At 51.0% G+C, this 12,386-nt stretch overlaps 4 protein-coding genes across 4 annotated transcripts; 1 reads left to right on the top strand and 3 right to left on the bottom strand.

Annotated features, from left to right (window-relative positions):
* Positions 1–234: 234 nt before the first annotated feature.
* BDV14DRAFT_196722 (uncharacterized protein) lies at positions 235–1,005 on the bottom strand (the record flags this gene model as incomplete). Its single annotated transcript, XM_073772507.1, has 1 exon — positions 235–1,005. The coding sequence occupies one exon, from the start codon at positions 1,003–1,005 to the stop codon at positions 235–237; it is 771 nt and encodes a 256-aa protein (XP_073631879.1).
* A 325-nt stretch (positions 1,006–1,330) lies between these two features.
* Positions 1,331–2,059, top strand: BDV14DRAFT_132674 (GFA family protein). The gene is made up of 2 exons (XM_073766156.1): positions 1,331–1,575; positions 1,634–2,059. Exons 1-2 carry the CDS (start codon positions 1,447–1,449, stop codon positions 2,024–2,026), a joined length of 522 nt encoding a protein of 173 aa, XP_073631878.1. The 5' UTR covers positions 1,331–1,446; the 3' UTR covers positions 2,027–2,059.
* On the bottom strand, positions 2,031–3,710 carry BDV14DRAFT_166967 (rRNA-processing protein LAS1). The gene is made up of 4 exons (XM_073767593.1): positions 3,450–3,710; positions 3,206–3,345; positions 2,660–3,142; positions 2,031–2,603 (listed from the first exon to the last, which is right to left on the bottom strand). The coding sequence occupies exons 1-4, from the start codon at positions 3,567–3,569 to the stop codon at positions 2,105–2,107; spliced, it is 1,242 nt and encodes a 413-aa protein (XP_073631877.1). The 5' UTR covers positions 3,570–3,710; the 3' UTR covers positions 2,031–2,104.
* A 116-nt stretch (positions 3,711–3,826) lies between these two features.
* On the bottom strand, positions 3,827–5,707 carry BDV14DRAFT_166965 (uncharacterized protein). Its single transcript, XM_073767592.1, has one exon. It carries the CDS (start codon positions 5,167–5,169, stop codon positions 4,018–4,020), a length of 1,152 nt encoding a protein of 383 aa, XP_073631876.1. The 5' UTR covers positions 5,170–5,707; the 3' UTR covers positions 3,827–4,017.
* Positions 5,708–12,386: the final 6,679 nt, after the last annotated feature.

Genomic DNA, 12,386 nt, shown 5'->3' with positions numbered 1-12,386 from the left:
AATTCAAGACTAGATAACTATCAGACGGTGCTTACAAATCAAACGGAAAGATATCTAGTTATTCGAAGGAGTGCCAGCCTCTTTCACGAATTGAACAATATGTATCCCGCCGAAGCCAACCCAGAAGCGAAGAAATGACTATACTATACATAGAGCCAAAGAACCAGAAAGTAGAACCAGTATACACCGTATGAGAGAAAGCAATAAAGATAGAAAGCCTCCCGATAAGCGCATCTACTCTTCACCCTCCTCAACCCTCTCCATCGTACTTCCCAGCCCCCCATGCACAACAAGCAGAAACCTCTTCTGCTTCAGCCCACATTTAACCTGACACCTTACCAACGCCCCATCAAGCTGCATCTCGCTCCCATCCTCCTCCATCATATATTCCTCCCTGAGACAAGAACTCAAACACGGCGCCCCAAACCGACTAAACACCCGACACTGGCTGCCCATTCCCGTAGGATTAGACGGAAGCAACCCCCACCCGCGTTTCGAGCAGTCAAACGCATCAATCTCGCCGTCGTTGAACAAGGGTATAGTATTCTCGACGAGGACTTCGATGGTGCGATGCGGGGTGTGAAGGTAGACAACGTCGTCTTCAAGGATCAGGCACTTAGCGTACGAATTTGCAGCACAGGCATCGAGGACTTGTGCGTATTTAAGGCGGAAGAGGAAGTCTTTGCTGAGTCCGTCTTCGATGCCTTCATTGTTGAAGGGGAGTTGGGTAATGTTTAGCGCGTCGCATTCTGGGATGTCAGGCGCATTCGGGACGAGGGTAAGTGAGGACATAGGGAACTGCGATACTGCATCGGCAGTAAACCGCTCGCATGATGATGTCAGAACGTAGACATGGAACTGGCGCTCGAAGTACGAGTCGTAGGAAATGTCGTAGAGGTGCGAATTTGCGAGGCGGGGGATGCGCGAGAGGAAGTATAGGAAGGTCAGGACAAGCGCGGTAATGAATAAAGTCGAGCGGCGGAAGCTCGGTCTTTGTAGGAGCATTCTGGCGCCGCGATGGTTCTCAAACTATCCAGGGTCCATGATTGTTGCTTCGGTTGCAAATTGCAAATTGCGAATGCAGAGGGTGTCCCTGAGGCTCAGGAGTCGACGTGGTTTCGGCCCCCGTTGCTGAAGATTCCTGCCCCTTTGGAATGCTCCACTGTGACGAATGCGCTTCGACGCCTCGACTATTCCTTCAGCTTCAGCTTCAAGTTCAACTTTCCATGGTCAGCTGTCAGCAGCACAGTCAGCGCGGACTTTGGATTATGCGCAGCATACGTCCGGATTCTAAACATGCGGACTTGCGGAGTTGCGGAGTGCAGTAAAAGAGGTTGCTTGATAATGCACCTTAGCAAGCACCTTCGCCCACCGGCTTCAATGACCATATAACACTGCACCAAACACCAGAATGTAGATACTAACAATTAACAAGTAACAGCACAAATGGCAACCACAAACAACAGCATCACCACCCCGTCCCGCTTCCCACTCGCCGGCCTGTCCAACGACGGCTGGAGCAACGAAGACGAAGCAACAGCAACCTGCTTCTGCGGCGCCGTGCAACTAGCCGTCGTACGTACATATTGTCTACTATCTACCCAGTGCAAAGTCCAGAACTAACAACACCCAGCCCCTCCATGCCCCAGGCTTAATAAACACCTTCCTCTGCCACTGCGCAGACTGCCACAAACTCACCTCATCAATGTTCACATCGAATTTCACAGCCCTAACATCCTCTGTCCGACCCATCCGCGGGCAGGAGTCCCTGAAAACACTAAAGCAAGACAAGACGCCTTCTTCGGGATCCGTGGTGACGAACTTCTGCTGCGATACGTGCGGCTCGCTTATGTATCGCGTTAGCGAGGCGTTCCCGGCTATTATGGTTCTTAGGACGGGGACGGTGGATGATTTTGCTTTGCATGGAAGTGTGTTTAGGCCTGGTGTTGAGGTTTTTACGACTTGTAGGGGGGACTGGGTTGGGGCTGTTGAAGGGGCGATGCAGGATGAGGGGCTGGTCTTTTAGGTTTAGTGAGGTGAGGGTTGAAAGATGATGGGAAAGTGTTGAGATGTTGTGTATATTTACGTAAAGACTAGGTTAATCCTAAGCCATTCCCACCGGCCTTTCATCCCACGTATATGTCATGCCCCAGCCAAATCTGCTCAGGGCTTGTATGTCCTCGTCTACCAGTGAGGGACCCGTTTCTTCGGATGACGACTGTGTCTTCGACTTCACTGCCTTCGAAATGCTCGGTACCCCATTCAACTCACTATTTGCTTTCCCGAGACTCTTCTGCAGCAACTTCGTCCAGTGGTTCTCACTCCCATCACAAACAGCCTTGATATAAGACAACGACAAAAACCGCCGGTGAGACTCCCACTGTGTCAAGTGCAGGATATGGTCCAGCCATTTGTAGATTGCTTCGCTGTGTGGGTCCTTTTCCGTCTTCTCCTTCTTGTTGTGCGAGGGTGATGATGAAGAGAATGCAAGTTCGTCGACCATCGTCTCTATTAATGTCCCCAAGAACGAATGGTGTCCTTCTGTGATTTGTTGCAGGAAGGGCGTCCACTTTGTAAGTGGTTCTGTTAGGGGATCGTTAAGTCTAGAAAAGATTAGCAGCCGCAAATACCCTGAAAAATAAAGGAAAGAAAGAGATACCTCCGTCCGCCCGGAACAAGAACACCACCATCCCTAACCATCTCCCTCGCAAACACTCCCTCCGCATCCCTCGACTGCTTCACAATCGAAACAACCCTCCCAGCAAGAGATCCCAGTTCCTGCTGCACGCGTCTCCTCTTTCTCGGCGGCTCAGAACCAGACCCATTTGCAGACCCAGATGCCGAACCATCAATCAACCCCCTCGCATCCTCAAGTACAGCTCTAACATCCCTCTCAACACCCTCAACCCCCTGAGCCAGCATTGAAGAAGGCCCGGGAGAGCCAACACCAGCCCAATAAAACCCCCACAACCACTCCAAACTCCGTGCAACCGCACCCCTCAACACAACCAAACTAGGCAACTCACGATGCGTCGCCTCATGCCTCAGTTCAACAAATGAAGCCGGTAATCCTAGTTCCAGCGCGCGCGAGAACATACTTCGTCGCGCGCCGAGTTTGCTGTCTACTAGGCCTGTTACGAAACTATAATACTGTTAATTGATTGTTGGGTAGAGTAAGTGGATAAGGTAGTGGGGGTAAGCGCACCGACAAAACGCCGCAGCGTACGTAGCTCTAATCGAAAACACAGAATTCTTCCTCGCGTCATCGTGCAAGATCGAGTCTGTTAGGAGCGCGGTTGCTTCGATTGGGTGCGGGAGGTTGCCGCGCAGTTTCCAGGCTGAGACCTGTACATTTTTTTAGCTCATATTCCCCATACCGCACCAAGATATCATTTCAAAGAGAAGTGATGAGGAAACGAAGAATGGAGGAGAGATAAGTGTAGACATACAGTAGCACAAGCCCGATCCCTCAAATCAGGCCCTTCATATTCAGGCGCCGGGTAGAATTGGGACCGGACGGTTAGGAGTTCCGAGGTGTGTTTCCATGGTGTGAAGATGACTTTTACCATCTTTATCTCCTTTCTGAATTATCTGATGGAGGGTTGGGTATTATGTGCTAGGGACTATCTAGATGCTGGTCGACCAAGCGATTTTTTTTATATGGCGGGGGGATGTTTTTCCGGGCCGGTGAGTATGGTGGTGAGTTTACTAGGTAGCCTAGGCATGGGAGTTTTCTCCGAGCTTTTCTTTGCTGAATTCATGGAGTGCTTTGCTTATGTGGTGATGGGTGCTACGTAATTTGATTACAAAGAGACGCTTGGCTTGTTGTGGTTGTGATTTTCCAATTTTTATCTAGCTAAAGTTGTCGTGACTATGCCTCCAGGGTTGCCCTCCTGGGCCCCTTGCGTATATGCTATGCTATGCTAATGCGTCCCATACCAAGTGCACCCCCAAACTCCGCGCTATGCGACAGTAAAGAAATAAGTAAAACAGAAAGAGAATGCAAGGCTGATCGTTTCAAATCCATCCGTATCCGTAATTCATGCATGGAGGGGGCGCAAAGTTAAAGGACGGCCGAGTCTCGGGCACAACGCTCTGGTCGAGATCGTCGTCTTCGAAGAAGAAAGATTTTTGCATCATGCTTTCAGCCGGCTTTTGCGATTGTTTGCTTCGATGCGAGGTCGTATGTTGTTGGGTTTGGCTGGGTTGCTCAGCGGGTTCTTCCTCGTCTTCCGCATCTTCCTCATCATCGTCGTTTCCAGCAGAAGGAGTAAATGTTTCCTCCAATTTTAGTCCTTTTCCATTAGGACCATAAAGTGAACCATCTGACAATGTATCGGGGTTGTTGTACAAGCCCATTCCGACGAGTTCGTCCTCCTGGTCTGGCTTCTCCAGCTTAGTGTCCGCTTCGTCACCAAGTTGTTGAATGGGAAGAAAGTCAGGTGTTGCAGGCTCAGTCATGCGTCCAGGCGATGAAACGCTTCCATAGTTGGACGGCGGATTTTCAACAGAGGGAACACTTTGGTTTATCGACATCATATCGAAAGGCCAGTCGTTTGAGACCATGGGCACGTAAGATGGTAGTTCAGGTGCAGTCGCATCCCAAAATGTCTCATCAGGCTGAAGGTTGCCAGTCTGCCAAGAAGAGTCTTGAGTCGGTAGAAAGTTTTCAGTGCCAGATAGAGGCAGCTCTTGTTGAATGTTTGAATTGTCGGTAGGGATGTATGGTTGCATGTTACCGTCAAACCCGCCAGTCATGGCTTGCGGTTGAAAGCCCTGGGTTGTTGAAAGAGCGTTGAAAGCCGAAGGATAGTATTGAGATGGTACTGAGTAGTCGGGTTGTCTTGATGCGGGATGCCAGCTAACGGGCCTTGCTGATCGTCCTCCACGGATTGCAGATGCCAAAAGAGCTGCATTCAGTGGAGTTTGATAGTCCTGGTTGGTGACTTGCTGGTACATGGGCGAGCTGTGCATGGTGGTGGTCCTCCGTCTGCCCGCAGCGGAAGGACTATTCCCGGTGCTGCGAGGCTTAACGATGCGGCCGCTGAGCCTGGGCTTGGGGAAGGCATGAATAAAGTCTTGGAGGGTTGACTGTGACATGCATGGCTGGCGATCCTGAGGCCACTGCGAGCTCGCAAAAGGAACTCCTTGTTGTGAATAGAATGTCATTAGGCGAATAAGGTGAGTAAGGAGCGAAAGAAGTTGTCAGATAGAGTATGGGTGTAAAAGTGTTGCGAGATGGCGAGTTCAGTCAAGGTAGAGCCGCATATAAACAGACATAATTATCGGAGGGTTGACAGGCGCCGGGGATATTGGAGGTAGGATCAGGAAGGAGTATATAAGAGCTAGCAACATCAAACACAAAGCGGGTCCGTGAATGACTGCAGGAATATGCAAAGGAGTTTTAGCTTCACCTGGGGTTGAGAGTGAGACCTTCCTTTCACAGATGACACAGGGGGTCAAGCAGGCAGGCGCTGAGGCAAGGTACAAGGAGCCAGTCCCATACAAGTTGCATAGCGGCATGGTTAAGCATGGAGAATGGCTCCCATTGGGCCAGATCATCGGCAAGAAGAAATTAAAGAGGAAAAAAATAATAATTGATTAATGAAAGAAAGAGGAAGTGGGACAGCAGGAGCCCAGTGGGTTGGCTAGTTGGACCATGGCATGGACACAATGTCTGATCTGCCATCCGCAGCTCCACGATCCCAGTTTGTTGTTGTTGTGCTGCGGGCTGACATGGGTGGAGCTGCAACAGTGTGAGTGGACTGGAACAGGGGGAACAAGGCGCTGGCACAACTCGGGAAAGAAGGAGCGAAGGAAGGCGGTGGTTCAGCCCATACCAAAGCCATGGTAGGAGGAGTCTAGATTTACCTTACCATACCATACTGTTTGTTCTGCCTTCAGCCACAGCCATTCTGCCGAGCTCATCTACAGAGTACAACTCTGTCCAGTGTGCACTTAACACTATAGTAGGGATAACATAGACTGTTTTACAATCAAAGACTGTGGCTTTGCTGTCTGCGTGACCACAATCCCTGAATTCCCATTCCTTAATTCCTTAATACCTGTTTCTCAACCACAATTAGTACCTAGTCTATTACGTACTCCAAGGCTCTACCGCCCTTGTCACGCTTTCCCTTCCTTCTTCCCTGCGGATTCTTCGCTGTCCCCCAGCAGTCCCCAGTCCCCACACGTTCACCGTTTCCATCCCGTCAAATCGCCGTTACGCAAAGACTACCGATCACTATCTTGGCCTTTTGCTGATGCCTGTGATGAATGGTTGGTCCGTCATCCATGTGTCCGGCGCATCGCCAGCCGTGAAACTTTCTTGACTCTTCGGCCCATGATTGTCTGGTAAGTGGTTACCATTTCTCTGGCTGGATCAATTCGTCTAAGTTTGCTCCCTTCCATCCTTTGCCAGATATCTTGTCTGGTCGTTGATCTAATCCCATAATGGCTTCGTCTAACCGGATATGGCCGAGACAGCGATCATCCAAATGATGATGTGATCATCCTTTGATAAACTGGTCAACCCACACCTTCTGCCGTATTCAACCAAGGACACGATAGGAACCACTGTTAGCGTCCTTCACACCACCCTTCTCTGAGGCTTCCCCGTTCGCCTTTGACGAGGCGAATCACCTTCTTACATGATCCGTCGGCTAACTATATTTTTGTGGGGCGGTCGCCGCTATGCTGGCCCTTGCCAATTCTTTCGCCTGTCTTAGCCCTGAAGTTCTGACTCCATGATACCAGGCGAAGACTGGGGCTACGAAAATTTTCCTTTCCCCTTGGAGGTTCTACACCGGTGAAGGAAGCCAGGTCGGAAGGTTCGGCTAGATGACATACATCACGTCCAAGGGTTCGGCTTTTGGAGTCTTGGACATCATTCGGCCATTCAAGCTGTACGATGTGGGGTGTGCGCAAGCGCCCTCATGGGCCAAACTTTGCAGTCACAACTACTATAGGCCTGGATTGGCAGATTATATTAACTACTGTGCCACTGCGGAGTACCTGTGACGAGCCCAGCTATACCGCGGAGAGGACGGCATGTATGCTCCATCCTGCCTAGACTATCAAATTCGTTACTTCGGCGTACTACTCCCAACAAAAGGAATAATAGTGACCCTGTGAGCAACAAAAACAGTCATGATGCAGCTATACCGCATGTGAGGAGCCACAACCACTCGTTCGATAGTGTCTTTCCCAAGGATTCTCACGCCAAATGATGCCTGCACTTATTAGGCACATCTCCGCTCTCTAGTCAATTAGTGTACCTGAAGGCGTATCGCCTCGGCTGGACGTCCCAACTGTTCCAGGGGCTCTACGTCTTAGACTCTAGCGCAGCAAAAGGAATATCAGATGCCTGTTAGAGAAAGAACCGAGCTGCGATCAGATCGTCAACGCTGCATCCGTCACATCGTCCAACAAACCAAATATGGATCATGCTCTCAATCCTCACACTACATCAGGTATCAAAGCAAAGTCCTCTCCAGGATGTCACCCGGATGTTCTTAGCCCGTCAACGGTGACCAACAAGAAGGCAAACCTCTGTACAGCCACCATGGCAAGATAGAATTCAAAACTGCTAGTACGACGAAATCGACACTAAGCAACCGCCTATCGGACAATTGACCTTGAGACTTGACTCTTGAGATCATCGCCCGGCTGTCCTACAAATCAGGAGGCGGAGATTACAGGAGGTGAACCGCCGGCAAAGCCAGTGCGGGGCCTCAGCTCCACCAGAGTGAAGAACAAAATTCCAGAAGGTCAGGGGCCGAGTCAGCATCGCAGGAATCCGCGCCCAGCCTGTTCTAAGGAAGCGCGAGGATTGAGGAAGGGCCAACGAATGTGGGTCCCCGTTCCATCTCCCGAGGGACAACAAAAGTCAAACGGAGGCACGCTTCTGCAAATCTGCAGCCTGCAGTAGTGGTGGTGGAGCTGCAGTCTTGTCACTCGGCGCTCGCAGACGGAAGTTGGAATGTTCTGAGCTGTTACCTGATTGGTGCTCGAATTACTTACTTGGGCTTCTCGTTAGCATGCCGCGGTGATTCCAGGGGTCTTGGTCCACGGCCCATGACTAGTACGAGCATTTTACGACTGTGTCACAGGCACAGTGAACTACCAGCCCATGGCTGGAGGAGCGACAAAGCAAGCAAAAGATAGTATCACCCCCGTCCTCTTCTTTCGTTGCTGACTATGAGCCTTGCTGGACGATGGATCCTGGTAACGCCGATCCCTTTATTTGAATCATCGCTGGTCCGCATGCAACTCCAACAATAATAGAAAGCAGTCGTCAGCAATTTTGCCTCTGGCGCTTGTTGGGGTGTTGCACCGTTGTAAGGTGAGAGGTCACCCGCAAATGAGAAGAGCTCCCACCCTTGCCTCAAGCACAGCCTTAAAGACTGCATGCGACCGCCGAAAGTTGGCCAGCGCATAGTCTGATTCGCTGCTCCTTGCGAAGCTGGAACTGTGCGGCTGGAACCTTGAGGTGGAGAGATCTGTTCTCCCACAGACGTCAGAGTCATAGCAGCCACCGTGGGCCGAAACCAGCTTCGCCATGCCAAGTTCCAACCGACCTTTCCAGCCTGATCCAGAAGGACTCCGAGAGGATGCGAGCTTGAGATGAAATTGAAACCTCGGGAGACGGAATGTTGTAGCTACACGGCCGGCTCCAGGCGACATTGTTGTTTCGTTTGGCAGTCAAACTAGCCTTGCTCAGAATAACCAACGGTCGCACCGTCTCAAGCAGACCCCTTTGACAGCAACATTACTCGACCTGGGGCTGCAAAATCCACAAAGCCATGCGGAGAGAAAGCAAGAACATGCCCTGCGTGCCCGTTAGGCAAATGAATCATCTTGTCAAGTCCGTTGCGGTGCTTATCAAACCATGGATTGAGCCCGAGCGTCACCAAGAGCCAAGGCAAGCAGAAAGCAAAAGGGAAAAATTCGGCGACAAAATTCCAAAGCGGTAAAAGGGAAATGCAAACTTGACGCTAAACAATTTGGCTTACCTTAGCGGCATGTCAGTCCCTATTTTGGGTTCCTTTGATGGATCATCGGAATTTCAACGAGAAGTTGATCCGTTGGGCCCTGCGGTATCTTCTGAACACCACTGTCAAGACCAAGCGCTTAAGACAAGCAATCACATGCTGTATCTTGACACGGATTGCTTTTCTCTTACAAAGTTCCGTCTGACAGAGCGTCATTCCTTACGAGATTCCCTTCCCTCCAAGATCGGGGCACAGGGCAAATGTGACACGACACGGCATACGCATTCTTGAGTTCGTCCGCGCCTTAAACCCACAACGGGACACAAGCCGCCGCCGATATTATGCAGAGTCTTTCTCTGTGCAGTAAGATTCAATCATCTCATTGGCTGTAGGGGAGCAACTGTCTCTCCAGAGTACTAGTTTGGTCCTGATGCAGGATACCTTCATGCATACAATGTATGCCATTTCCTCACGACCACCTGCAGATGCGCTCGCTTTTCAGATCGATCATTCTTATTATTGACGTACCTTCTCGCCTGACATTGACAACACGGGATGATTCAAAGAGCATCCTATGCAAGGCCTCGGTTCCGCTGCCTCGGCCGGTCCGTTTCTGTTAGGTCCAGCTACTATCACTCCTCTATTGCAGCCCTTCAGCCTTCGACAACTCTAATCAGGTGGCATTGCATTGCATTGCATCCAGGATCCCCTAGCAGATCAGATGCTTCATCCTTTGATCTACCCTGTAGAGTTCAGACGTTGTGGCGCTACCATGGCACAGTGGCACAGGTACACGTTCAGCTTCCGAAAGACTGTCCGACGAGATGAAACCAGACTGCCTTGGCTCCCACGGTTTGGAACAGTCGCTTCAGCCATTAATGACAAGGATAGTCGGTATCTACTGTGTACTCTCGGCTGATTGAACACACCCAGCTATCAGAAGATTTGTCTACTGTGTATGGAGCACTCAGCTCCCTATGCCGTTGCCTTTTACGAGGCGGTGCCCAGACTGATCACTTGTAGGCTACCACTCCAGTCAAAGTACCAAGCCTCACACGTGTTTTAGGCCTTCGAGGATTCGCCAGTCACGGACATTCGCCGGGTACTCCCACGCGGAGCAAGTGCCAGCGCTGGCGGTAGAACTTAGAAGTGGCAAACTCGAAGCATCCCCTAGCAGGCTAGCACTACCAAGGGGCCAGTCACCAATGCAGGCTCAGCTCCATCTGCCTGAAGGAGAACCGCATGACCCCATCGACTCAAGTCCAGGTTCTAGTACGGGGTGCAGCGTGAGCAGCAAATCAGAACGGAGAGTTCGGCCTATCTCAGTTTCGTCCTCTCCAGCTGCACAGTACGGACCGCCGAGTACGTATCCTGACCATGTCATTGACGAGTCATTCAGAGACCTTCCATTGGCGCGTTATTCCATACAACATTATTGAGATTGTCAGCAGCTCGTTCAGGGCTCACGCAAATGGCCTGTGATGAAGCCATATTCTATTCGGTGGCAGAGTCAAGAATCACGAACTATCGGGCAAATAGAATGCCCTATACCGGGTGTATGGAGTACTTGGTCCGATCCTGGCTGCATTGGCCACGGCAGATCAAGTGGGCCCTTGTAGTTTGCTCCGTGACAATTGCCTTCGTCTGGCAAAAAGCAAATAATTCCATTCGGCTACTCAAGGATACAACGTCTATCAGCTGAGGTAGAGCCTACATCAAGATGCCCCGATTCTGAGGCTCGCATGGAAAAAGAAACAGGGATGGTAATCAATCTGCATTAGCTGGTTGATATCGAAGGAAGCAACAATAATCTAGCCGACATTATTTCGCTCGCTTGCATCGGCAGATGAAATACTTTCGATGCAATATGCAGTCTGCAATTCTGATTGTCCCCCCAATGGTGGGCCAAATTAATGGTCAAACAACCGGTCGGAGCACTTGCGGCCCAGGATGCAGGATCCGTTTAGCCACCGATCCGCCTGGATCCTGGTCCTTGGAATCAACTTCCACTCAGTTGCTGAAACAGGTTGGGCCAGCAACAATCACCAGGCCGTGTCCGGAGTAGAATGGCCCATAACTCCTGATTAGGAAAACTGATTGATGGCCCTAGCGCAATCAAAGTTCGGATCGCGGCAGCCACATGGTTGTGCTGTGCTCGAACAAAGAGCTCTACTTTTCTTTGTGCAGTTGGACCCGGGGTAGATTACGGCGTACAACAACTCATCGCCAGGCGTACTACAGCATTCCTAGATGCTGTTCCTCCAACAAAGCGCTGACGATATCGGATTTGGCCGTCTCATCTTAAGACTCATCACCACTCCGTACTCCGTACGTGCTCCGTAGTCGCATGGGCCCTGTTCTCCAAACCCTCCAGATACTACTCAGACAGGAAGTAGCCCGACTTCAAGACATCGAACTCAAAGGAGGGGCCAAAACGAAATTCAGTGGAGCCAGGAGAAGACTTGATCACGACTCGCGGTGGCTGGCACCGTGGCACGTTGCAGCAACAAGCGCCGCTGATGCTGATCAGGCCAGCAGCTTCGCTTCTTTGACTGGGGACTGGAACTGGAGTCCGGGACTCAAAAGATGATGATCGTTTATTGAACCTAAACTTGGTCCAATTCTCGATACTTCGCTCCTCGGCGACGGTCCGCTGGGCAGAACCAAATTCCAGGCTGGGATTCGCGGTCGGACAACCGCCGGGTTGCTGCAGCGTTAGCGACTGGACTATCGCCGCGACAAGGTTTGGCCTGAGCCTGATTCAGGGGATTCTCGGTTGCGCCTCTAATCTACTTGCTCCGTATCATTATCGATAATCAGCGCCCTTTGGACATGGAGGGGTAGACTGCGAGAAATGAGGGGTGATTCGTGACTGTGAATCGTGATACGCACTGCAACCACTGCAACGCGCTGATCCTGATCGGTCATAGCGGAGTGACAAGTCCATTTTTCTGCTCCTCTCGCCCCGTCAAGTTGAGTTTCCCTTGCTCTCACCGACAAACTGACTACGTACCAATTTCAGGGTCCCATCCAGTCTCATCGTCAGACGTCAATCAGGCATCAGCGCCAAATACGAGCTCACTCGGTAACTCAGGAGCCAGACCCGGTAGTCTAGCTAGCGAACGAGAAGATAATGACGCTGCGGCTTGACGCTTTGGTAACGGGTTCAAACCACAGTACTCAGAAGACTCGTCAAATGATTCAGATGGCGTGGCTCTCTCTCCACAAGTAACAAGCAGACACTGGGCCTGGCAGACGGGACTCCAGACTCCAGAGTCCAGACCGTTCTCCCGGCGCTTTCCGCCCGCCTCAATCCGGCGCCTGAAGATTGAACTGCTAATTATACTTGAGACATGGGGAGGCTGATCTTAACGCTGCTCGTTGCTCACTGCT

The sequence above is a fragment of the Aspergillus stella-maris genome (genome assembly GCF_047715825.1).
Source record: "Aspergillus stella-maris strain CBS 113639 unplaced genomic scaffold BDV14scaffold_7, whole genome shotgun sequence".
Taxonomy (NCBI): Eukaryota; Fungi; Ascomycota; class Eurotiomycetes; order Eurotiales; family Aspergillaceae; genus Aspergillus; species Aspergillus stella-maris.
This window is presented reverse-complemented; position numbering and strand designations above follow the sequence as displayed.

Coding starts and splice junctions, on each gene's coding strand:
- BDV14DRAFT_132674 (XM_073766156.1), top strand. CDS start 1,447: ATGGCAACCACAAACAACAGCATCACCACCCCGTCCCGCTTCCCACTC. Junction 1,576..1,633: donor GCGCCGTGCAACTAGCCGTC/GTACGTACATAT, acceptor AACAACACCCAG/CCCCTCCATGCCCCAGGCTT.
- BDV14DRAFT_166967 (XM_073767593.1), bottom strand. CDS start 3,569: ATGGTAAAAGTCATCTTCACACCATGGAAACACACCTCGGAACTCCTA. Junction 3,143..3,205: donor TACGCTGCGGCGTTTTGTCG/GTGCGCTTACCC, acceptor ACAGTATTATAG/TTTCGTAACAGGCCTAGTAG. Junction 2,604..2,659: donor CTTGTTCCGGGCGGACGGAG/GTATCTCTTTCT, acceptor AATCTTTTCTAG/ACTTAACGATCCCCTAACAG.
- BDV14DRAFT_166965 (XM_073767592.1), bottom strand. CDS start 5,169: ATGACATTCTATTCACAACAAGGAGTTCCTTTTGCGAGCTCGCAGTGG.